The sequence below is a fragment of the Brassica oleracea genome, chromosome C3, assembly GCF_000695525.1.
Source record: "Brassica oleracea var. oleracea cultivar TO1000 chromosome C3, BOL, whole genome shotgun sequence".
NCBI lineage: Eukaryota > Viridiplantae > Streptophyta > Magnoliopsida > Brassicales > Brassicaceae > Brassica > Brassica oleracea.
Genome location: NC_027750.1, coordinates 48996569 through 49023142, shown reverse-complemented (window position 1 = coordinate 49023142; position 26574 = coordinate 48996569). Strand labels below are relative to the sequence as shown.

Below are 26574 nucleotides of genomic sequence, written 5' to 3'. Positions count from 1 at the left end.
GAACGGTAAGAAATGAGAATGATGAGAACGGTGAGAAATGAGAATGGAGAGTTCTTTTGAAAGAGAATGGAGAAAACGGTGAGAAATGAGAATGATGAGAACTCATTTGTCTCTGATGCAATATATAATGAGATTGGTGAGACAAATCCGTGAAACACTCATTCAAATAAAACAACCTGTGACTGTCTCATACAAATAAAACAACACACACATTTCAGTATGTTCAGACCCGTGACACAGTCATACAAATAAAACAACACACGCTTTGTCTTGACCCGTCAATAAAACAACACCCGTGACAAATAAAACAACAGACAGAGATATCAACCTCTCTCAATCTACAAACCCGTGACTGTCTTCTTTGCTCTCATCTCACCTTCTCAAACTCGTGCATGTCTTCTATCATAGACTCTCTCACCTGCATCAGAAACATTAACATTTTAGCATCAGCAAAACGAGAAACAGAACATGAAACATAGAATGAAACAGAAGTACATGAACTCGATGAAACTCAAGAAACATAACTTAACATTTAAGCAACATTGTCAAGACACCACATAAAACAAAACATGAAACAGAAAATGGAACAGAAGTACATGAACTCGATGAAATTCAAGAAACAAAACTACATAAACTCGATGAAACTCAAGAAACATAACTTAACATTTAAGCAACATTGTCAAGACACCACATAAAACAAAACATGAAACAGAGAATGAAACAGAAGTACATGAACTCGATGAAACCCAAGAAACAGAACTACATAAACTCGATGAAAACCAATAGACAAACAGAACTACCTAGACTCAAACAGAGAACAACTGCTCAATCAGCTTATTCTTTAGAGCTTCCTCGGTCTCAGACAGTGTCTCTTTTTTTGCAACAAGATTGTCAAGCAGAGACATCTTGTACAGCTTTTCTTTGTTGGCCACGTCCTGCTGCCTAATGTTCCACATTTTCTGATAATCCTCCACGTCCTTCCCCTGAGGCTTCTTACCACGTGCCTTAGCTGCCTTCACACCCAGGGGACGAGTGTTGCCTTCATCACACTCGGACGTCTTGCTTTCAGTCGCTTGAGATGTTTCTGATTCGGTAGCGTCGTCAAACTTCCTCTTTTTGAGCTTCCAACGTCTCTAGAGCTTGAAAGAGAGCACCATTTCTGGTCATAGCGCAACTCCCTCCACGCATGCTCAAGGTTGAACTTCTTCTTATGGTTATTGTAGTAGATCTCATGCGCTTTTTTTAGAACATCAGTCTCATTTTGTCCACTGGTCTTCTCCCTTGTTTCAGCCTCGAACGAGCCAGAGAACTTGCACACAGCTTCGTTGTTCTTCTGCCACTGATGCTTACAATGCATCGGCTCTCTCCGTTCGCACTCTGCAGACTGGCTTGCCTCAAAGTAGGCCGCTATTCTATTCCAGAAAGCGCCTGATCTTTGCTCATTACCCGTGACTGGATCTTTGCTCGTGTTTAACCATGAGGTGATGAGCAAAATGTCATCTGAGCTGGTCCATTTCTTGCATTCACGGCGCTCTACAGGGGTCTCTGCACCGAGGTTGCAATCCGGGTTCTGTTGAGTTCCAAATCCAGGAGCTTCTGATGAACCAAAACCAGTTTGACTTTGAAGAAGATCACTGAAATTATACCCACTCGTATATGGATTATAATCCATATCTGAATGTGTGAAAGAGAAGAGAAAGAAAAGAAGAAGAAGAATGAAGGTGTTTAGATGGAAGAGAAGATCGGAGAGAAGATGTTTCTGATAAATAAAACAGAAGGAGCAACGCGTTTAATAGAGGGAAGACGACTTGACATCTAACTATACACATTCAACACAGCTTCTACACATTCATCACTCTACACATTCATCACTCTACAACATCACTAAACTCCAACCATAAGTTCTATTTATTACTCAACCATACGCTAACCTAACCATTTATTCCTCAACCTAAAAGATCAAATAAGAATTAATGGACTTAAATCAACCTAAAAGATTAAAGAGAACTTTGGATTTACCTTTATCTCCATGGTACATAATGTAAGCAGAGCAGCTTCGGTTCCTTCTTGATCCCTTCGGTTCCTTCTTGAGCACCTAAAAGAGCAAAGAGAACTTTGGATTTACAAAAGTCTCAACCTTTAGAATCGAGATTATGAACCGTAAATTGATAAAATTCTAACTTTGATTTAACATTGAAGTTCTTTCTTGTGAAGAAAGAATGAATCTCTCCAGCAACTTGTTTCGGTTCCTTCTTGATCCCTTCTCTAACAGAGAGATCGGAGAGTTTGGCGGTGCGATGTCTACGCTCTTTCTGGGAGAAGAAATCAAACCACCGTTCATCCTACAAATATTAAAATTTAGTCAGACAATACACAAGAACACAAAGGACCAAAATCAAAGACATGCAAAGACAGAGAAATTAAAAAAAAAAAAAAAGGAGTTTACCTTTTGATTGTAATCAGCAGCAACCGTCGAGGATAGCCACCATGATTTGTCGAAGATGGCCACCGCGCGGAACCAGAGAGAATCGACGAGGAGAGCCAGAGAGCCGCATAATTGACGAGGAGAGTCACCGAATCAACGAAGAGACCCAGCGAGAACCACCGATGAATCTCAGACATCGACCAAAAGCACCGATGAATCTCCATGTGACCCTCATCTTTCCTTTTCTTTCCGACTCGAATCGAAAAGAGAAGAAGAAAGGCAAACAGTTTGATTTTTCTTTTCTCTCAAAACAGCCATCGTATCCCCTATCGCCACGCGTCCCACAAGCTTCGGTGCTTCCAACTAAATTGTTCATTACACTAAGATCTGTAGTTAAGAGTCAGCAATGCACATGCTCTAAGACATTGCAGGGTGTCGTTTTTTTTTTTTGACTAATTGTGCTTTTCTTAACACTGAACACAATTTTTGCGCGTGTCTTTGCTTGTTACTTTATTTATTCGCATAGAAAAGGTGGGAGGTATATGACTGGCCAAACACCGCTTTATCAATTCAGATTATATATTGCATCTAATTCCAATCCTTTGTCTTTCACAAAACTATTGAACGGAATTTTTTATATATATCCCACTTGAATCATTAAAATTCGTTATAACATATACTTATATATATATATATATGTGTGATTTTATAGCATTTCCAATTTTATTCTATTTTTACTATAAAATATAGTTTTTTTTTTGGTAAATTTTGGACTCTAAAATAGAGTTTAGAGTGTATTTTTTTTTTCATTCCCATTTCATAGTGAAATAAAAAATAGGAATTAATCCAAACAATAGAATAATAATTTTATTTTCATTCTATTTTATGTACGGAGCGAAACTTATTTATTTCAACTATGAAATTAGTCTATTGTAAATTAAAAGAAAAAGAAAAGAATAATACATATGCTCTTCGTGTACCTCTCTTCAGTTAACCAAAGAAAATCAGTGCAACTCGCTTGGCGAATCAATTCTGCCACGTACTTATTTTATAAAATTCAAAAAAATAATAAAAGAACGATAATTACTAGAAGAGAAAACAAGATCCGTATAACAGTTACTCCAAATTACCACGATCCTTCCTTGCCCACGATTTGTTTTCATTCTCTTGTATCTCTTAGATACAACAAAAATATCACAGAAACCCCATCGATAAAAAACAGAATGTGAAAGTTCTATTCTCCTTCTTCAACTTCAAAATCATAATTTTTAATGGGGATCATACTGAATCCCGATCCAGTTCTGAGATCAATTTCTAAGTAATGATCCCAACAAGACAACAACTTATATTTCCCAATGACGCTATGATCTCCTTCCTTTGCACAGTTTTGTTGACTATGGTGGAGCACGACACTACTTCATAGAAACCGGTTTATGACTATGAAAGTTGGAGAAAGCGCGAGGACATGGTGATCCGAATAGCTGGAGATTTGACTCGACCAAAAAGACTAAAAAAAGAAGAAATAGAAAGAAATAGAAGGATAGAAGTCAGCCACAAATATAGATGCAAACGTTTTTAGAATCAGAAGAAGGGCTTTTGATAAAAGGTAAATTCTCTTAGCCTCTTAGTATATATATTGTATATTAACTTTAGAGAACCGTAAAGAAAAATTGAAACATGTGTTTGTGTAAAAAAACTGAAACATAGAAAAATCTTTATGCCTATTTGTTCTTCAAAATAATGTGCGACTATTCACTTTTTTTTTTAACTCTGAAAAAGTGTGAGAACTGCAGAACCAATGCAAAAGTTCTTACAACTGCAAAAAAAATCACAACACAAGCTTATATTTATAATTATTTTACTATGGCTTCAAATTAACATATCAATAAGCATATTTAATCTGACTCGAGCTCATAATTTAATAACTTTGACTAAATTTTATATAAGTATTTTCCATTATTCTATAGTGATTTACCTCTAGATTTGTTTTTATGAGATGATGTTTCTCTACTACATGCTGGTTTTTTTATTGATTTCATTGCGTTTGTAATATTATTTTTGTTTGTAAATGATACTGAATGAATTAATAGATGCAATAAGTAAAAACATAGATTGTAGATAAAAAATTAAAGAATAAAACAAAGTAAACCAGGAAAGTTTCAAATTAATATTTATATTCAACAAGCTATTTAAGATCATTGTAAAAAAAATTTTGTAAACAAATCAAACTTAATTTTAATGTTTGTGTTTAATTAATGATAAAAGTGTTAATTTTTTATGTATATGCATTTCCTTCTGATAAAACAAAGTTATTTTATACATGTCCATTTTACTTAACGAAAAGTGATTATTCACAAGCAAAAATATACCCATGCGGAGCATGGATTCAAACACTAGTAATATATAAGACTTCCTTCTTTGTTTATATTATTTTGATTTTTCTTTGTTAAAGTCTTTCCCTTTCTTTTTTTCGGTGTAAAAAGTCTTCCCTTCTTTCTTTGTTTGATAACGAAACATGCTTATACACGGCATGTGTCTTATATTATTACTAACTAGGCCTGGGACATATCCGAAATCCGTTATCCAATCCGAGATTTGTTCCGATCCGATACGAAAAAACGGATATTCGGGGGGTCCGGATCCAGATCCGAATCTTGATTTTACGGATTCAGCGGATCCGTATCCGGATCCGGATAATGAAATTTTAAGTCCGGATATCCGGATCCGGATCCGAACTTACAATTTTTTAAAATAATTAAAATTTAATTATATTTATATATGTATACTATATATAATTTCTAGATAAATAATGATTTTTTTTTTAATTTGGTTCAATTTCAATAATTTTTCATTAAAAAAATTTAATAGGCTAAATAAATCATTTTAATTAGCTAGTTTTTAATTTAATTATTTATTTTTAAAAAAAAAAAGATACGGATCCGGATATCCGCGGGTATTCGGATTTTAGTCCGAATATCCTAACCCCAGATATCCGGAGAGCCCGAATCCGGATAGCAATTTTACGGATCCGGCGAATCTGAATCCGGATATCTCAAAATACCCCGGATATCCGATCCGTTCCAGGGCTATTACTAACGTCATCCAAAGTACAGTTTTAAATTTTCAAAATGAATTTTCTGATTTTCCATTATCCAAATTTCGAGGTTGTAAAAAAGTAAAAAAAATTTGAGGTTGTAAAGATATGATCATCTTCACAACCTTGCACGTTGTAGCAACGTGGGAGGCATGTGCAATGTCTTACACATGGAATACACATGTACATTATAAAGTAGATAGTTATACATATAATATTACTTATAGATATACTCGACTACTCCGGTTTTGCTTATTTTGTGAAGCCTCATAATCTCATATCATCCAATCTCCCAATTTCGGTTATAATCGTGACCAAGTCCATAACACATGTCTAATCTCAAAAGCATATAAATATTTTTTTTTTGTGAAATTATGAATGCAAACTAATTCATCTATTTTCATTTGTGGTAACTTTGTCATTTTTGGAGAATTTTACAATTTTTTTACTATTTATAGCTATTTTTCTATCACTTTATCAACACAACATTTTTAACATATATGCTATCACTATTCCTTAGAGATATATTTTAAGTAATCTATTTCACTTACTACTAATATTTCAATTGAGAAATATTTTTTTCAAGTAGTCCTTCTTTTAACTAACTTTGGGTATTAATTTTTTTCCTTCTAAATCTCTATTTATTTAGGAAATTAGTTTAGTTAAAGAAAGTCCCTCCGCGGTAGAAAAAAATTGGCCAAACAAAATTGTAGAAAATAGATATGTGCATCTATATTATTAAAATAAGATCATAGTTTAGACCTAGCTTTTAATTATGTGTTATATTCCATAAAATATCATTAATAATACTAAATACTTCTACAAACAACATTATACTATTTTCTATATTTTAATAAAATATCATGAATAATCCAAACATTTTCCCTTTTCAATTTGTCTTCGTAAATATGAATTATTTGTATTGAAGGGTTTTTCCGCCTATGGAAAATCATTAATTTGCATAAATGTTATGGTATATTTAAAGGACAAAACAACAAAGTTTTCAATAATATTGTTATGAACCCAAGAAATACTTTAATTTTGGTGAAAACTGAATCATAACTTTGGGATGTGGCACATGCTTCAATCACACAAAGAAATAACCCATTATAGGGAGATGGGAGGGACATGATTATCATCAATACCGGGACGCTGGTGTTTTATGGATGGATCATGGAAAAATCAAGATATTTTCTTGAGACCAGATTGGTACAATACGCTAGAAGGTTTTGATGGACTGATGGGATCAAGGAATCCGAGATCAAGCCTCACATACCTACATTCAGAGATAAAACCCTCATATAGTCAATAGAATGCATGAAAAATTTATGAAAACTTCAAATCACATTTACAACATATTGTTTTCAATTAATGAAAATAGTTTAAGCACAAAAATAATGACCTACCTTTGCAACCTATTTGGAAGACATCAAGATCATAAGATGAAGTTTTCACCACTCGGAACTTATTCATATACTTAGAAACACAAAAATATAATCTGACTTCTCAAATAATATTATAGAGATTTGTATTGGAAGACTTTTCCGCTTATGGAAGATCATCAATTTGCATAAATTTTATGGTATATTTAAAGGATGAAACAACAAAGTTTTATATTGATATGAACCCTAAAAATACTTTAATTTTGATGAAAACTGAATCATAACTTTGGGCTGTGGCACATGCTTCAATCACACAAAGAATAACCCATTATATGGAGATAGAAGGGACATGATTACCGTCAATACCGGGACGCTGGTGTTTTACGGATGGATCATGAAAAGATCAAGATATTTTCTTGAGACATGATTGGTACAATACACTAAAAGGCTTTGATGGACTGATGGAATCAAAGAATACGAGATCAAGTCTCTCATCCCTACATTCGGAGATAGAAGCCCTCATATAGTCAATGGAATGCATGAGAAATTTATGAAACTTTACGTCACATTTACAACAAATTGTTTTTAATTAATGAAGATAGTTTAAGCACAAGAAGAATGACCTACCTTTGCAACCTATTTGGAAGACATCAAGATCATAAAAGAAAGTTTTCACCACTCGGAGCTTATTCATATACTTAGACCACAAAAATACAAACGCGGATAGTTTTGCGTGCAGTACCTGGATACAATCATCTTTCATCGTTCATATAGATGTAGAGTTACCAAAGTGGTTTACAAAATCTTATTAGAATCTATTTATGTTAATGACAAAAAATGTTTCTAAGCAACAAAATAATCAATCTTATGTCTTATAAAACGTTAAGTCCCATATTTTTTATAACTTTTATTATTACACTTTTAAATTATTTGATAAATCAAATAATTGACTAAAACATTCAAATAATTTAAAAATAAAGAAAAGTATAACTATATTCGCAAATTTAGATACTACAAAAAAGTTTCATTTAATATGAAATCAATTAAATTAGTCAAATGATTTTATTTATATTTCATTAAAACCAAATTATCTTTATTTTAATTTAAATAAGATTTCATATTAAATAAAATATTATATACAAATAAAATGTTAGAGTCAATAGATTGACATCAAATAAAATAATTAAAAATTATCAAAATATAACACAATTAATCAAATAGATTAGAGATATTTTATTCAAATTCATTACAAAAGGGTTGTAAGGATTAAACTTGAACTTGAACTTTAAACTTACAACGAATGTGAACCAAAACGTATTCTCTTTATTAGAATCTGAAACCAAACTTGTATCTCAAACAATAGAAAACTTTTGATCTCTAGACAAAAGACTCTAACTCTTGACTTATATATCTCTCTATTGCAAAGACCCGTAAGGACTAACAATGACTTAGGTTTCTATTTATACTACTAGACTTTTCATATCTCCATCCATAATTCTTATGATAAAGTTTTCCTTATTGCATTAGGCTTCGTATAAACTTTAATCGACTTCTTTTATTGTTGCAGGACTTGGAGTTGGGCCAAGACTAACTAATTGAGGCCCATTAGTTCAACAAACTCTACCTTGGGTCTTAATTACTTCAACTTCTCTTCTCTCATTTGTTATCACCGAAGACGTCTCGAGCTCCCCGTCCCCTTCTTCCATGGACGATGACGGTTGTGTTGACATCGATTCCTCGCGACGATGGCCTTAACCGATCAGATCCTTCGTCAAGGGTCTTCGATCTTCCGCTTTGCCTCACTTCTTGAGGAGATTCGACTTAGCTCCTCCGTAACTCAGTTTCTTGAACCCACCACCGATGTTTCTTCGGTGCCGTATCTCACTCCGATCCTTGTTCATCATAAAAGAAGATCACGACTTCTTCTTTCGCTTGAGAAAGTGATTCTCTCAAACCGGCGGAAATGAGAGAAACTTCACCAGAAATCTGACATCCCATTTTCCGGTTAGCGTTCTTTCATTCTTCAACTTTGAGCTGTAATCTTCTTGCTTCTCCTGTCTGTATCCTGTTAAGATAGTAAAATCTCTTTGGTAACTTCTCAATTTTCCGATCTTCTTTCAGCTTTTTCAGCGAAACCATATGCGCCTCCTCCATTGTATAAAACGACCCATTGAGCCTCCTTGTTACCGCTTGAGGTACCCGTCTCCCTTCTACTTTTTGCTTTGATGTTTAAGACGTTTTCTCTAATGTCTTTAGTCACCTTGTTTCAGTTAGTCATTCCGGTTTCCTGTTTTGGTCTATCCCAGCTTACTCTACCTTAAGCTGAGACCTTCTAGCTTTAGAACTCCTTGCCTTGCATCTTCATAGCAGGTCACTTCCTTGTACCTATTGAGCTTCCTTGTTATCGATGAGAAGTAATATGATTGCTCTAACCTTATTACTTCTTCTTATGCAAGGTGAATCGATAACGAAGTTACCTGTCGTGCCGGTTTCTTAGGCTATTTTGAGGACTTCACAACAGAGATCAATTTTTTCCCTGGTAAAGCCTTAGTTAGAAAGTCTGATGGGTTCTTGCTAGTATGGATTTTAGATAGAGTAACACTGCCATCTTCGACCACATTTCTGATGAAATGATATTTAGTGTTAATGTGCTTAGTTCGTTCGTGATGAACATGATTATTTGCTAGGGCTATAGCTCTTTGTGAACCAGAATTAATCTTGACACTTTCTTCCTTGAATCATAGGTCTTTGCATAATGTTCTTAGCCATAACGCTTCTTTCGCAGCCGCTTTTAAAGCCATGTACTTAGATTCGGTTGTCGAAAGAGCTACTATGTCTTGTAATCTTGATTTTCAGCTTATCCTGTTTCCCCAAACTTTAAATATGTATCCAGTAACTGACCTTCTTCTGTTAAAGTCTGTTGCGTAATGATATCACTCAAATTATCCTAAGCAGTGATTTTACTCTCTCATATAAGAGGTTCAATTGTAGTACTTAGGGATCGAATCCACAAAGAGCTAGGGCACGAAATAGACTTTAGAAATCAAGGTTAAGCTAGGCAAACAGTTTATAAAGCAGTAAATAAATGAAAGCAAGGTGAGCAAGGCAGTTGTTCGATTGGTTGACTGAGGTTTGTAAACAATAAGGTTAAAGCGCTAGACCTAGGAATCTATCAATCAAGAGATTCAAAACAACAATCAAGGATGCAAAGAGTTTTATAGGTTCAATTCTAGAACTTGAATTCATTAGCAAGTAATCCAGCTTCGGCATGCAATTACTAATCAGATATCTAAATACTATGTTCCATCCATCGCATGCAAACAAAGAATGAGTATCGATCGATGCAACCGGTTAAGCATTATCGCACATATCAATAATGTTTAATTAGATCTAGACCAACTCTCGTATGTGCCTAGATATCTAATTCACTCAGGGTTCGGGTTTCGTTAATCAATTGCACTTCGTGCCTCTCGATTATCCTATGATTCTAGGTTCAAACAATCTGTCACACTATCGTGCTTTTCCAAATATTCCAGATCCTAATATTACAAGCTACCATGGTGTATAAATCAGTAAACAATCCTAATATATTCAGTTTGACATTAAGCTCATGATATCCCTAAATCTAACAGGGTGATTACTCAGACATGCAAGCAATAAAACAAATCATGGTTTGAATAATATAATAGATAAAAAAGCAACGGTAAAACCAATGGAGTTCCAATCAATCTCTGAAGGAGAATTGATCTTCTCTCCAACCCTATAACAAGAAAAATGTAGTAAAGAAAGTGTACTCGTCAACAATGCCTTTGAAAACACATAAATAGGGTCCTGAATCGTTCAGGGATATTCTGGTAACTTGTGGACTTAAGTTAGTCATTAAATAGGCTTGGACCACGTTTTGGCATCACCGTCGATCGACACTAAGGGTGCACCGTCGATCGACATTCCTTCATCTCCTCGACAACTCCATCTCATGAGGCATATGTACCACTCTTCAGTAAAACGAGCATTACTTCTGATCTAACTGTTGGATTGACCTCAAACCGGTGGCATTGGAAAGCTAACTCAAAGCTATATCTTGTGGCAAAATATCAGCTCAATCGCACAATGGGAATGCCTCCATCCATATCTAAACATCTGACGCGTTAGTGCAGTTTTGCACTTCAAAAATCTCCAAAATGCTCCAAAATCACCAAAATTCTCCAAAACGTACTTGGACCTGAAAAAACTCTAAAACATACTCCAAACCAATATAATATACTCTAAAACACTAATATACCATGGCTAAAATTGGGTAAATCGATACAAGTAGTCGTTGTCTTCACGTCCATTTGATCAAGCTTGTAGTCGTTGTTAACCACAATTGAGAGCATTATGCAAATCGATACATGTTTCACCACCGGAGAAAACACTTCGTTTTAATCAATCCCTTCTAGTGGTGAGAAACCTTGAGCCACCAATCTCACCTTATATCTCGGTTTTTCTACTCCTGGTATCCCAAGTTTTATCTTGAAAATCCACTTGCATCCTACGAGTTTTGCATTCTCATGTTTCTCAATCAAGATCCATGTACGATTTTGTTGGAGTGAGTTCATCTCTTCATCTGCTCCATTTTTCCATATTTTTTGTTTCTTACTCGTCATAGCTTCAGTGAAGGTCTTAGGTTCTTCTATTTCTATCTCATCTGCTGCTGCGAATGCATAGGCTACGAAATATGTGTCTTCGAATCTTGATGGTGGGTTTATTTGCCTTCTAACTCGGTCCCTTGCCATCAGGTAATCATCGATACTTGTTTTTATGTCTGAAACGGTTTCGTCTTCTTTTCTGGTCATGCTGTCTTACGGGATATTAGACGTTTCAGGTATGATAGATACTCTACATGGAGCTGTTAACTCCTCGTCATCTTCCTCTGATGGAGTTGGTCATTCTATCAAATTTTCATTGAACGCCATTCGCCTCATTCTCTTTTCCTTTGTGTTATTCTCCATGTTTTCAAATTTGGCGCCTCTCTTAAGATTATGTATTGTGTGTTTGTTGAGTTCTTCTTCATTAAACACGACATTCCTACTTGTGTCGCATTAACGACTTTCTGGTACCCACACGCGATAGCTCTTATTTCCGAACGGATATCCCATAAAAACACCTTTTATGGCCCTTGGACTCGTCTCTTCTTGAATCTTATGTACAAAAACAGAACACCCGAACCTTTTAAGGTTTCTTAAGTCGCACTTAGTACCTGTCCATCTCTCTTCAGGCAGTGAATAATCAATCACAGAGTTAGGAGATCGATTGATCACATATGTGGCCGCTGAAGCAGCTTCGGCCCAGAATTCTTGCCCTAACCATGTCTCCACGAGCATGCACCAAATCTTGTCCATAATTTTCATGTTCATTCGTTCTAAAACTCTGTTCTATTGTGGAGTATACATACAAGTCTTGTGTCTCTTAATGCCTGAATCTTTGCATAGTTTATCCAACTACTGATTACAAAACTCAAGACAATTACCCGTTAAGACACTATATTTTCTTCCTTGATTGATTTTCCACGGCTTCTTTCCATTCTTTGAATTTGCTGAAGGCTTCATCTTACGTTTTAAGAAAGTAAATCCAAACTTTGCGTGAAAAATCATCTATGAAGCTTATAAAGTACTTTCTTCCAGCTAGACTTTCTGGAGTCAATGGGGCTCCCCATAAATCTGAATGTATGTACTTGAGAATTTCTTTAGTGGTATGCTTCGCAGCGGGAAAGCTTTGCTTGTGAGATTTTACTAGGACACACGTCTCACAGAACTCAAGTTTGTCCACTTCCTTCTTCGTTACATATCCTTTTTCTATCAGCACATTCAGATTCTTCAAACTCATATGGCATAAACGAGAATGCCATATATATGTCTTATCTACATCATCCTTTGACATGTAAGCTTTTCATTTAGACACTGTCCCTTGTAGGTAATATAAAGCTTCGTTGAACTTCTCTGATATGATCTCCTTACCGTCTTTGTAGAACCTGATCATAATGTATTTCCCTTCATAGTCGGCATGTACCTCACATCCGTGAGAACCACCACGGTTCCATCAGGTCTCACGATCCGTATCTTACCAATACCTTTTACATCACAATGCATGTTATTTTCCATTAGAACCCTTCCCCCTTCGAATTCTTGTAAGTCAAACAAGACATCTTTGTTTGGAGTATATGGAAAGAGCACCCAGAGTACATTACCCATTCTTCTTTCGTGTCACTAGGACTTACGGTTAGTACTAAGGGTTGTTTCGGTTCCTAAGCTACATTGGCAGATTTGTAGGAATACTTTTCTGGACATTCCCGCTTCCAATGTCCTTCATTACCACATATGAAACAACCCTTATTGTTTTTGGCATATTTTGGTCTTGATTTGGATCTTCTGTACTTGCTCTTAGACCGTTCTTTTATCATTCTTGTTTTCTGCTTTGTTGGACCGGTTTGATGACCTTCCTCTATCGCCAACATCATCTTGAGACTTATTGAGTTTGCCGCTTTCCAATAAATCTCTCTCCTTAGATAGTGCAGGCCCTGTTACTTCGTTGATTTGAGAGTGTCTCGACCGTACTTGAGGGTCTCCTTGAGTTGATCATATCATTGAGGCATTGAATTTAGTAATAGAATAGCTTGAACTGCTTTATCAACTTCCACGTTCATGTTTTTTAAGTCTGCTACTAGCATTAGGAAGTCATCCACGTTTGTATCTATGCTCTTATAATTGTTCATCTTGAACGTATAGAACTTGTTGTGCAAGTAGATACGATTTGACAAGGATGTCTCCGTGTACATCGTGTTGAGAGCTGCCCACATCGCATAAGCCATTTCACAGTGGCTGATTTTCCTTAAAACTTTGTTTCCAACGTTTACCACAGTGAGATCTTTTGTTTTTCTAATTTTCTGAGCTTAATGGGATCAATTTCGGAATGCTTCCTGATTTTTCTTTCTCCGTGTCCTTCAAGGTATCATCTCCTTCTTCCTTGGTGACCGGTGAATCCATTAGAAGCCTCTCATCAGATAAGAAATCCTTTAGTCCTAGGACACCAAAGTGAGCCATCATCCGAACCTTCCATAGCGAGAAATCTCATGTTCCATCGCACCTATCCACGTCAATCCTTGGCGTAGGCATTCCAGTTAAACCACCCGTAATCATAACCTGGCTCTCATATCATTTGTAAGGATTAACCTTGACTTCTAACTTTAAACTTAGAATAAATGTGAACCAGAACATATTTTCTTTATTAGAATCTGAAACCAAATTTTTATCTCAAAAAATAGAAAGCTTTTGATCTCTAGACAAAAGACTCTAACTCTTGACTTATATATCTCTCTATTGCAAAGACCTTTAATGACTAACAATGACTTAAGTCCCTATTTATACTACTAGACTTTTCCTATCTCCGTAAATTTTAATGATAAATTTTTCCTTATTGCATTAGGCTTCGTATAAACTTTAACTGACTTCTATTGTTGTTGCAGGACTTGGAATTGGGCCAAGACTAACTCTAACTGAGACCCATTAGTTAAACAAGGGTTGGAATAATTAAAATTGTAATTAAGTAATATCTTATATAATATAAATATAAAATAAAATAATTATATTTTAGGAATATAATTAAATAAAGATATTAAAACTTTTTGATTTCGTAAATTAGATATTGCTAGAAAACATTTCCATTCTTTAAAAACGTATCAAAATCTAATTTTATTTTTAAAGCAATTTTCATCTGAATTTTATTTATATCTATATTATTAAAATAAAAGTACAAAATAGAAATTCTCCTTAGTTTTACCAGTAAAATGCCACTAAAATATTTATTGAATATATATTTAAGTATATTTTTTTCTTAATTTAAATAATTGATTTAATCATCTAATGTCTTTCTTAATTTAAATAATAGATTTCTTAAATCGAATCTTAACCAAAATAGATTTCTCAATTTATTTCCTAATATATTTTGTATTAACATAATAAATATTTTCAATATTTATTAGTAATAAATAATCAAGTAAAAACACACGTCATAATCAATTTATAATCATATAAATTAAAATATAAAATAATATATTCATAACTCATTGGTATAATGTTTTAATATATATAAGTCCAATTAGATATAATTATTAGATTTGCTTATATGATACATTGTGAGATGATACACGATTAAACTCACAAAATAATAATTATTCAAAGTAATAAATAAAATTGTTATGTTTTAAATGTTATATTAACAATTAGTTAATACGTTAAAATTTACAAATATATAGTATAGAAACAAATTAAAGTGAAAACAAATATTCAGACGATCACGGATCAAGTTCAATGAATAAACAATAATAGAGCGGAATAAATTTTCTTTAACAAAATTATTTTAATAGAAATTATAATTTTTGTTTTGTTTTTAGGACTGCTAAAATTTTTGCATTGGAAATAATTATATCCCATCCCTATACTATTTTAATTAAGATAACTGAAATTTATATCTGAATATCTTATTAAACTTTTAGTTTTAATTTTTGTTCTAACTGCATAATTTAGTTTTTGATATAAATTTATGAATAGAGTGTGTAATTTTATTTTGTGATATACGTTTGTGTTTTTGAAAAATAATTTAAAATACATACTACAAAGCTTTATGAGTAGGAACAAACAAATATATGATTTTAAAAATCACGAAGCTATCTAGAAAAATGGAAGAAGAAAATGAAAAAAAAAATTATACATGTTGATTATAACATTATTTTATTTAAAAAACCATAAATATTTATAAATATGGGTAATGTTAAGAATATTCACCATTAATGAAATACAAATAAAATTTTCAAATGTATAAAAATGAAAACAAATCTGTACGGTTTTGCGGATAGGTCCTTTTTAAGATAGCAAAATGGTTATCTACGATCAACCATTGTCCTCATACCACGTATACGACTGCAAATCAATCTGAATAGATTTAAAATATTTTCCACCGTCATATCCAGTGGCTGACTCAGCCGGATAAACCTAAACCGGAGCTATCTTACCATAAAATTGGAAAAAAGAAACCGGCGAAAGACAAAGAATACCAAATTGGTAAAAAAGATATCACGTGGCAACAGCTGGTCAGAGCTATCCGGTTCTTATCCGGTAAAAATTAAAATGGCCCCACAAATGACCCATTCGCACGAAACGCGACATCACGGCGCCGCTCTAACTCTATAAATAGAGCCATCGGTCCAGGGAACAAGACATCAAACAAGCAAAACCAATTTAAATATTTCGCGATCAAACAAGAAACATGTGTGGAATACTTGCCCTTTTAGGATGTTCCGGCGATTCTCAGGCCAAGAGAGTACGTGTTCTTGAGCTTTCTCGCAGGTAATAAAGCTTTCCTATGCTTTTTCTTTCTTTTCTTTGGGTTCTTGAAAATAGGAAAAAATAATTGGTTTGTCACGTTAAAAACAAAGTAAAATCGGCAAATCCAATTATGATAAGTTTGATGCTAGACCTCAAAATGTACAATCAAGAATGTTATGTTTTTTTCTACAGATTATTATGATGAAGATTGATGTGATCTAATACCATTTTTAACTATTATTAGAGTATGTCTGATCCATTTTTTATTTGCCTCTATAATACTCTATATGTTTTAGAATTTTTACACATTAAAAAATATATAATTTTTTGAATTACTAACGCATTATTTCTTGTAACCACTATTCTCCATAAATTTTAACCAATAAAACTTCAATAACCATAATAATATTTTTGAACTTTAAAATTTATTATTAATTAGTAAATTTAAAATAATTTTTGTAAAGTAGAATTTTTAGAACGGAACCAGTAGTATTTAGAGACAAAACTATTTCAACCCATTTATATTTCTTTTATATATAATAGAGATTGTTACTCTATATTTAAAAATTATTATTTTAGAAACTACATAGAGTAAATTTCTTAGAAGAAAAACAGGAAAATATATTGGTAATAGTTTTACTATGTTCCTTTTCTTGCCTTTTTTTTTTTGTTAAACGCTAAAGAAAGGTGATGCTTGACAAAATCAAAAGTCTCCCTTTTGAATAGTTTATGTGAAATATCTCTGAACAAAAAGAAAACGTGACTTTCTTTGCTGGTTGAATTTCGGAGAATATACAAAAAAAATATTAATATATTTTTAGAAAGACACAAAACATAACTCATTCATGGTAGCTCGTGACGCTATTGGTGTTACTTCACTTTACATTGGTTGGGGACTAGACGGATCTGTGTGGATATCTTCAGAGATGAAAGGCTTACATGAGGATTGTGAACATTTCGAAGTGTTTCCTCCAGGTCATTTGTACTCAAGCAAATCAGGAAGGTTTAAGCAATGGTACAATCCTCCTTGGTACAACGAGTCAGTTCCTTCGACGCCTTATGAGCCTCTCGCAGTTAGACGTGCCTTTGAAGACGTAAGAAAACTTGCACTTGAAACAAATTTAAAATCTCTTCTTTTTTTGATTTGTTTGGTTTTCTCTGTAGGCTGTGACTAAGCGGTTGATGAGTGATGTTCCATTTGGAGTTTTACTCTCAGGTGGTCTTGATTCTTCTCTTGTAGCTTCCATCACTGCCCGTCACTTGGCTGGTACTAAAGCAGCTAAGCGATGGGGTTCTCAGCTTCATTCCTTCTGCGTCGGTCTTGAGGTGTGTTATATATAACAGAGGTCCTCTGTTTTCAAAACAGAGTGAATAGTGCTTTAAAGTTTGAAATTCAAATTTAGCATCGCTTTTTGTTTCTTATTTCCTGTTAGGGCTCGCCGGACGTGAAGGCGGGAAAAGAAGTGGCGGATTATTTGGGGACGGTGCACCATGAGTTCCATTTCACGGTGCAAGACGGGATTGATGCGATTGAGGATGTGATCTACCATGTCGAGACATATGATGTGACGACAATTAGAGCTAGCACACCCATGTTCTTGATGTCCAGGAAAATCAAGTCTCTAGGTGTTAAGATGGTTCTTTCCGGTGAAGGTTCTGATGAGATCTTTGGAGGGTATCTTTACTTCCACAAGGCACCTAACAAGCAAGAATTTCACCAAGAAACTTGTCGCAAGGTATCATCTATTCAGTGTAATCATAAATAAAACATTACCCAAAGAGGAAAGATCTTTTAACTCTATGTATGCGATGCCTTGCAGATCAAGGCTCTTCACAAATACGATTGTTTAAGAGCCAACAAAGCTACCTCTGCTTTTGGTCTAGAGGCGCGTGTTCCTTTTCTGGACAAGGAGTTTATCAACACCGCTATGTCTCTCGACCCTGAATCCAAGATGGTAACTACGAAAACTCAAATACCTTCTTTCACAAGCTGACGTACACTCGCTTAAACAAACTTTTCTATTATGGGATTTATTAGATCAAACCAGAGGAAGGGAGGATCGAGAAGTGGGTTCTAAGGAGAGCCTTTGATGATGAAGAACGTCCTTATTTGCCAAAACACATTCTCTACAGACAGAAAGAGCAGTTTAGTGATGGTGTTGGCTACAGCTGGATCGATGGCCTCAAAGCCCACGCTGCTGAAAATGTATTCCACAAAAGATCTCATATCTCTTCTGTCTAGCTAAATTTTGGTCTAGATCTGATTTTTTTATATGTTTTGTTTTTAGGTTAATGACAAGATGATGTCGAACGCTGCTTTTATCTTCCCTCACAACACCCCACTCACCAAAGAAGCTTACTATTACAGAATGATCTTTGAGAGGTTCTTCCCACAGGTAAAATACTCTTATTTAATATTCAGATGATGTAATGGAAACTCTTTTTTTTTTTTTTTGGTTTAGCAAATTTACAACTTTTGAGATGCTTTTATTGTGCAGAACTCGGCAAGGATAACTGTTCCCGGAGGTGCGACCGTGGCTTGCTCGACCGCAAAAGCAGTGGAGTGGGATGCAAGCTGGTCCAACAATATGGATCCATCTGGAAGAGCTGCGATTGGAGTTCACCTCTCCGCCTACGACGGCAGCAAAGTGGCATTGCCCTTGCCGGCGCCACATAAGGCAATCGACGACATCCCAATGATGATGGGACAAGAAGTTGTGATTCAGACATGAGTTTGAAGAATATATAGGGGAATTGGAGTTCTTTAAAGTTGTCCTAATGGGTTTAAGTGTTTTTGTATGATTTCAAAATAAAGTTGGTAAAGTTTATTGTTCTTGTACTATTAGTAAAGATTCGAATGTACTGTTTCTGCAAAATCGATGTACATTAATCTTATTATAATTATATCACTACAAGAAAACAGCAAGGATACTGAGGGAAAAAATCGTCGGAATTTCGTCGGAATAACGTTATTCCGACGACATACCGACGAAACAAGTCCTCAGAAATAATTCTTCGGAATTTATTCTTTCCTCAGAAATCCCTCGGAATTTTCCGACGAAATTCCGAGGAAACAAATTTCCGAGGAAATTTCGATGATCACTAGTTTGGCGGAAATCTCCTCGGAATATACCGAGGGAGAACTTCGTCGGGATATTTCCTCGGAAGTTCATCGATCGATGCGTTTTTGGACATATATCCATCGATCGATCCGTTTATAAAAAAAAGTTCGGAATATACCGAGGGACATATTCCTCGGTATATTCCGAGGAACGTGTCCTTCGGAATATTCCGAGGAAAGGTGTCCCTCGGTATATTCCGAACTTTTTTTTATAAACGGATCGATCGATGGATATATGTCCAAAAATGCATCGATCGATCGAGTAAAAAATATAATTAATATCCTCGGAATGTAGATTTGGTTGTGTTCTGAGTAGTTTTTAATTCGTATTCAGCTTTGCCTTGCTAGATAAACCAAATAACTATTATTCGAGGAAAGAGGTTATATCAAGTGTTCCTCGGAATTTCCTCGGTATTTCTTTAAAAAAAATAAAAAAAATCAATGATATTCTGTTTCCGAGTCATCATCACTAGATGAATCTGAATCTGGATCTTGGTGAAACTCTCCAATTACTGGTTCATCCTCTACGTGAACGACGGCTTCCTCTCCAAAGTCGGTTAAATCGACTACAAGGCCAACTCCAGCTAAATTTTCTGCTGCACTACAGTTGCCGGATGTGCTTGGTTGTAGTGGGTCTTCCAGCTCAGAACTTCCCTGAACTCGGCCTCTCGGGTTGAGTCTTGTAACAGTAACCCATGGATCATCTCTGTTCCTTACCCGGGGGTACTTGATATAACAAACCTGTAACATTTAGAAAAATTATAAATTAATACACATGATGATGAATCATTCTGAATAATTAACATTTAATTACCTGATCGGCCTGGGAAGCAAGAATGAAAGGATCATAATATTGCAGCTTTCGCCTCGAATTTACTGATGTAACACCAAATGCATCTGTTCTCACACCTCGATCTGGGGTGTTGTCGTGCCAATCACAATAGAAAACAGTACAGCGCAATCCAACCATGCCCAAATACTTGATTTCCAAAATCTCATGTATGTGTCCGTAGTATACATCATCTCCTGATGCAGAACAAACGCCATCATCATAAGTCGTACTCGAACGTCTCCTCTTCTGAGTTGTGAATGCATATCCTCGAGTACAAAATCTCGGATATGACTTCACAACAAAGTTTGGTCCAACGACCATCTCACGTATCCAATCGTCAAATGTTTCACCTCTGGCCAAACCAGCAGACACCTATTAATAGCACATATATATATATGTTATATCAATAAATGTGAATTAGTATAAATATGTGATAAAATATATTTTAATTTGTTTAAAGCACTCACATAAGTAAACATCCATCCAGTAAATTCTCTCTGCTTCATTTCTTCTAGTTCGTCCTCTGTGGCGTATCTATACTCGAACCGCTTTTCTGCCATGAAAATCCTGTATATGATGACAATAATGTAATTAATTAAGATTTAAATTTCAACTTGTTAAAATAAAAATTTGTAAGCTCATTTATTTACCTCTCATATTGAAGAACGTCTTCGCAGTTGGTGAGCAAATATGTTTGCAAATTACTGCGCTCCTGCTCAGTAAGTCGACGGTCCTTTGGTTTTCCGCTAAGTCGTCCAACGTCTGTGAAAATGTCTGGAACCGTAACATGATATGTTGCCCGTTCGCCTCTATCATCATGCCGAGCAGGTCTTCTGTTTTTGGTCTGAACTTCTGCTGGAAAGTAGTACTCGGCAAAGTTTGAAGTTTCTTCATTGATCATCTGTGCGACTATAGAACCTTCCACCCTACTTAAATTTTTCACCATCTTCTTCAAATGGAACATATACCGCTCATACAGATACATCCATCTATACTGCACAGGACCACCAAGTTCCAATTCTCTTGCCAGGTGAATAACAAGATGCTCCATAACATCAAAAAATGAGGGAGGAAATATCTTCTCAAGGTTGCACTGAATCACGGCTATGTTAGTCTTCAAATTTTCAATACCTTCAAGAGTCACTGATCTCGTGCATAAATCGCGGAAGAAACCACTTATCCCTGCAATTGCTTCATGAACATTTTGTGGTAATAGTTCCTTGAAGGCGAACGGAAGGAGGCGCTGCATCATTACATGGCAATCGTGGTTTTTCAAGCCAGTAAACTTTCCTTCCTTTCTGTCGATACAGTTACGCAAATTTGATGCGTAACCGTCTGGAAATTCCACATCGTTTGAAATCCAATCAAAGAACGCATCTTTTCCCTCTGCATCAAGTCGGTATATGGGAAAAGGAGCCCTACCATTTTCATCAACATGAAGTTCTGAACGAGCACATATATCGACTAAATCCAGTCTTGACTTCAAATTATCCTTTGTTTTACCTTGAACATTAAGGATCGTGTTCATGAGATTGTCAAAAAAGTTCTTCTCAATATGCATGACATCTAAATTATGCCTTAGCAGATGATCCTCCCAGTATGGCAGATCCCAGAAAATACTTTTTTTGTGCCAGTTATGTAGTTCTCCAACAGCATCTACCGGAAAACGCTCATGTCCACCGACTTCTGGCGTCCTTTCTGCACCAAAATCTCTTAGTTGTATCTTCAAATCTTTCCCACAAATTTCCGGAGGTGGACTGTCAAACACCCTCTTGTTCTTCGTAAACAAATTCCTACTCCTACGATATGGATGATCAGGTGGTAGGAATCTCCTGTGACAGTCAAACCAACACGTTTTCCTTCCGTGTTTTAGTTGGAAAGCATCAGTGTTATCTTGACAATATGGACATGATATCCTTCCATGCGTTGTCCATCCAGACAACATATCATATGCTGGAAAATCACTTATTGTCCACATTAGTACTGTCCGCATTTGAAAGTTTTCTTTACACGAAACATCGTATGTTTCAGCACCTTGAGCCCATAGTTGTTGCAACTCATATATTAGTGGCTGAAGAAACACATCAAGTGATCTCTTAGGATGCTCTGGTCCGGGAACGAGAATCGAGAGAAACAAAAACTCTCGTCGCAAGCACAAGTTTGGGGGGAGGTTGTATGGTGTAAGAATGACGGGCCATAGAGAATATTGTCTTCCACTCTTGCCAAACGGACTGAAACCATCAGTACATAATCCAAGGTAGACATTTCTTCTTTCATACGCAAAGTCGGGATACTTTGATTGGAAATGCTTCCACGCTTTTGCATCTGAAGGATGTCTGATCTCACCATCTGTTGAGTGCTCCGCATGCCATCTCATTGGTTGCGCTGTGCGTTCAGACAGATACAACCTCTGCAACCTTTCCGTCAAAGGTAAATACCACATCCTTTTATATGGCACTGGAACTCTTCAACTCGTATATTTATAATGAGGCTTTCCACAAAATTTGCATGTAACCCGCTGTTCATCCGCCCTCCAATAAATCATGCAGTTGTCGCTGCATACATCTATTACCTGATACGATAAACCAAGACCAGCTACGAGTTTCTGAACCTCGTAGTATGAACCAGGAGCTACATTATCCTCGGGTAGAATACTTTTTACAAAATCAGCAATCGCATCCACACAGTCTTCAGCCAAATTATAATTTGTTTTAATGCCCATCAATCTTGTAGCAGATGATAAAGCTGAATGACCATCTCTGCAACCTTCGTACAATGGTTGCTTTCCAGCATCCAACATATCATAAAATCTCTTAGCTTGTGCATTGGGTAAATCTTCCCCTCTAAAATGATCATTTATCATCTGCTCAGTACCTACACCATAATCTACATCCGTTCTAATTGGTTCTTCTAATCTAACCGCTGGCTGAGGTTCACTAGTACTACCATGTTCATAATCAGTTTCCCCATGATGATACCAAATTTTGTAACTTCGTGTAAACCCACTCAAATATAGATGAGTCCAAACATCCCACTCTTTAATAACCTTTCTATTTTTACAATTAGAGCAAGGACATCTTAACATACTTGTTTTTGCTTCCGGTTGTCGGTGAACTAACCCCATGAATTCGGTTATACCTCGTTGGTATTCTTCCGTAAGCAATCTCGTGTTCGGATCCAAATGAGGTCGATCGATCCAAGAACGAAAATAATTTGAAGAAGACATATTTTTTATGAATCAAATTCGTGTGTAAATAGAGTAAGAGGGAGGATGAAGATATGGAGTGAATGAAGAGGAAGAGGACTGCTTGTATTTATAGTTTAAATCCTGCCGACAGACCAAGGAAATTCCGACGGAATTCCGACGCCAACGGCTAGTTCGTCGGAATTTCCTCGGAATTTTGTAAAATCTCCAACGGCTCTCCAACGGCTATAATATTTCCTCGGAATTCATTGGTTTTTTCCGAGGAACACATTTTTCCTCGGAATTTCCTCGGAATATTCCGACGGATTGATATTTCCTCGGAATTCCGTCGGTATATTCCGAGGAAATTCCGAGAAAACCAAATTTTGTGTTTCCTCGGAAATTCCTCGGGATATTCCGAGGATTTCATTTTCCGTTGGAATGTCCCTCAAAATACCGTTGTTTTCTTGTAGTGTATGTATTGTAATATGATATGAAAAATGTGATTTTGCTTGTTTTCACAAAAACTTATTGTGAAGCCTCCTTATCGTTTTAAAGTTTCTAGGAAATACTTGGCTGCATCAGTTATTGATACATATCAGACTTTCATTTCCTGTTGAATGACACCTTTTGTAACTCTGAGCATAAGTGTGGACCTGTGGTGGTACACTGATGTGTACTGCAGGATCTGCACGTTCATAGCTGCTTTTTCTTAATAATTTTGGTCGCAGGGGAACTGCAGTAACCATGACAAAGATGCTAGAGGCGGATTTTCCTGAATTAAACGTGACATACACTCAATAATTGCTGGGTAGAAGATTCTGAAACCCTAAGCTGAATAGAATATACACAAAATACGGTTTTTTCAAAAGCTTATGTGCCAGAATGTCATGTTTTATGTTGACACCAAAACCATGCCTTATTGTCCCCAAAGTGTTGGATTGATACATATCTTACATGGTTTTCACAAGATTTTGCATGTTTTCTACTCAGATGACTGTAATACAACTCGCTCAAAGCAGATATTATTACATATATATTCAACATGGAGTACACAATTTTACCCCAAAAAAAACATAGAGTAAACAAGTAAAATCAACGACTTTTAAGGTGTTGTGTCAGCCTTTGCATTGGTTGGAACGCTGGGATCGTGTCTGGTGTTTGCAGATGGATCACCATAATCCTCGATGCTCACCATCAATAATCTTTTTGCTACCCCTGTCTTCCCAATTCCTAACAAATAAAAAAAAAACAATTCAACCTTGGTCAAACCTAAAACCAAAATCAGAACATTAGTATAGTTTAACGAATTAAAACATAAAGAAGAAGAAGAAGAAGAAGACAAATTAATTAAAAAGAAGTAAAACCTGAAACAGAAAGAGTGTTGCGGCCAGAGGATGTAACAAGTGGAAGGGTTAGTATGAGAAACAAAAGAAGACGAACTCCAAAACTCATCTCAGTTTGGTTTGGGAGGTATAGACATATGCGTCGTATATACTTATAGATGTGATATGATGATACCAAAATTGAATCTGCGGTGTGTATCCAAATGCAACCTGTTTTTCACGTGAACTAGAGACTAAACATTAAAGCCTGCCATTTTGTGTGGGTGTGTATGTGCGTTAAAGAACAGTGTTAGTTTGGGGGATGGGATATTAATGGCCAGAAGATGATCAAGGAAATAATGACACCTGGTTAGGCTTATCATATCGGCCTCGCCAATGGTTACGAAGTTGCGCCTTGCATTTTATTCATTGTTTGTGTTCTCTCTTTCTTTTTTCCAGAATTTTTTTATAATAATACAAACAGATCAAAAAAATAGGAGAACAATTATAAACTTAAAATTACCTAGAGACTTTCAAAAAACTTATTAACGGTTTAAATTTTTGTTACAGCAAATATACAAATATCATTACTAAATGGTCTAGGGCCCCCAAATTCTGAGGGCCGGCCCTGGGACAACCTCATCCATGAGAACCTTTCTAAACTTCTTAAACCCTTCCAAAATTTCTAATGGTGACACAATAGTTGCATAGCAAATAGATCAGAGGAACAAATGTGGTTTGCATAAAACAAGTGCTCTAGAACGAAAGTTGAATGACAAATATAACATCTACAAAAGAGGTCAATATGGCCGAGTTGGTCTAAGAAATTATAGTGCATATCCCCTATAAATTGATTATTAGAATTCTTAGAAAAATAAGTCGGTCCATATAAATATTTACTATGTTTTTTATTAAACTAACTATCAAATTAATTAGTAGTGTACAAAAAAATATTTTTTCTTTCTTTAAATAAAAGCTATGGAATTACCTAATATGATTAAAATATATATGACAATTAATGATTATGAATAATACATATTTGATATCAATTTTTGCATCCTCTATTTTTTTGTTTAATTTTATATTATTAAAAAAAATTAAAAATCACATTAAGCATATAATAAAAAAATTAGATTTTTTCCTATATGTTATAATTTGAATTAAAAAACGACTATAAATTACTAAAAATGGTAAAAGTCTCAAATGATCATATATCGTAGGGGTGGGCGTTCAGATACTCGTTCGGGTTCGTATAGGGTATTTAGGATTTTTCAGGTATTTCAGTATAAATGTATAGAAAGCGTTCGAGTATTTCTACACTTCGGGTCGGGTTTAGGTATTTTATGTTCGGGTTCGGATATTTTGGGTCGGGTTCGGATATTTAAATTTTGACAAAAAATAAATAAATGATTCATTATTTAAGTTTTTTTATTTAAAATATACTTTAAACTTAACTGGCTTTCTAATTTTTAAAAGATTAAACTATTAATAAGCTTGAAGATAAAACTTTAAAAATAGAAAGACACTAGTTTAATTGTTGTTTTGAAATTTTAGATGCAAATTTTGTTAATGCAAGAAACAAAAACTTGATATGTATTTTAAGTGAGTAACAACTGATTTTGTCAATTATCTAATTTTGAGCAATAGGCATCATTAATATAAATATTTTGAATAAAATGAGAAAAGTAAACTATAAATATAGGGTTAAGTATACTTATGTTTGGTTATCTTCGGATATCCATTCGGTTCGGATATCCATTGGGTTCGGATATCCATTCGGTTCGGATATTACTCGTTCGGGTTCGGATATTACCGGTAGTTTGGGTTCAGATATCCAATCTCTCTGAATTCA

General features: G+C 35.2%; 3 protein-coding genes and 1 long non-coding RNA gene across 7 annotated transcripts; 2 read left to right on the top strand and 2 right to left on the bottom strand.

The window, feature by feature from the left end:
- Positions 1–1015: 1015 nt before the first annotated feature.
- On the bottom strand, positions 1016–1672 carry LOC106330799 (glutathione S-transferase T3-like). Its single transcript, XM_013769209.1, has one exon. It carries the CDS (start codon positions 1670–1672, stop codon positions 1016–1018), a length of 657 nt encoding a protein of 218 aa, XP_013624663.1.
- A 1878-nt stretch (positions 1673–3550) lies between these two features.
- On the top strand, positions 3551–14678 carry LOC106336436. 4 transcript variants are annotated; one of them, XR_001268838.1, is made up of 8 exons: positions 3551–4031; positions 8469–8905; positions 9023–9096; positions 9172–9271; positions 9358–9440; positions 13684–13797; positions 13886–14097; positions 14403–14678. It is a non-coding gene; the product is annotated as an uncharacterized LOC106336436 (long non-coding RNA). The 4 variants fall into 4 exon arrangements; XR_001268839.1 differs by lacking the exons at positions 13684–13797; positions 13886–14097; XR_001268837.1 differs by lacking the exons at positions 13684–13797; positions 13886–14097; positions 14403–14678 and adding exons at positions 11609–11679; positions 11766–13657 and having other exon boundaries at positions 9172–9440.
- Positions 14679–17092: 2414 nt separating this feature from the next.
- Positions 17093–19158, top strand: LOC106336435 (asparagine synthetase [glutamine-hydrolyzing]-like). Its single transcript, XM_013775270.1, has 7 exons — positions 17093–17354; positions 17425–17586; positions 17694–17996; positions 18081–18215; positions 18299–18466; positions 18549–18656; positions 18759–19158. The coding sequence occupies exons 1-7, from the start codon at positions 17106–17108 to the stop codon at positions 18990–18992; spliced, it is 1359 nt and encodes a 452-aa protein (XP_013630724.1). The 5' UTR covers positions 17093–17105; the 3' UTR covers positions 18993–19158.
- Positions 19159–24391: 5233 nt separating this feature from the next.
- On the bottom strand, positions 24392–25024 carry LOC106332653 (protein PSY2). The gene is made up of 2 exons (XM_013771131.1): positions 24765–25024; positions 24392–24630 (listed from the first exon to the last, which is right to left on the bottom strand). The coding sequence occupies exons 1-2, from the start codon at positions 24850–24852 to the stop codon at positions 24503–24505; spliced, it is 216 nt and encodes a 71-aa protein (XP_013626585.1). The 5' UTR covers positions 24853–25024; the 3' UTR covers positions 24392–24502.
- Between the last annotated feature and the right edge of the window lie 1550 nt (positions 25025–26574).

Coding starts and splice junctions, on each gene's coding strand:
- LOC106336435 (XM_013775270.1), top strand. CDS start 17,106: ATGGTAGCTCGTGACGCTATTGGTGTTACTTCACTTTACATTGGTTGG. Junction 17,355..17,424: donor TTAGACGTGCCTTTGAAGAC/GTAAGAAAACTT, acceptor TTTTCTCTGTAG/GCTGTGACTAAGCGGTTGAT. Junction 17,587..17,693: donor CCTTCTGCGTCGGTCTTGAG/GTGTGTTATATA, acceptor ATTTCCTGTTAG/GGCTCGCCGGACGTGAAGGC.
- LOC106332653 (XM_013771131.1), bottom strand. CDS start 24,852: ATGAGTTTTGGAGTTCGTCTTCTTTTGTTTCTCATACTAACCCTTCCA. Junction 24,631..24,764: donor CAACACTCTTTCTGTTTCAG/GTTTTACTTCTT, acceptor TTTATTTGTTAG/GAATTGGGAAGACAGGGGTA.
- LOC106330799 (XM_013769209.1), bottom strand. CDS start 1,672: ATGGATTATAATCCATATACGAGTGGGTATAATTTCAGTGATCTTCTT.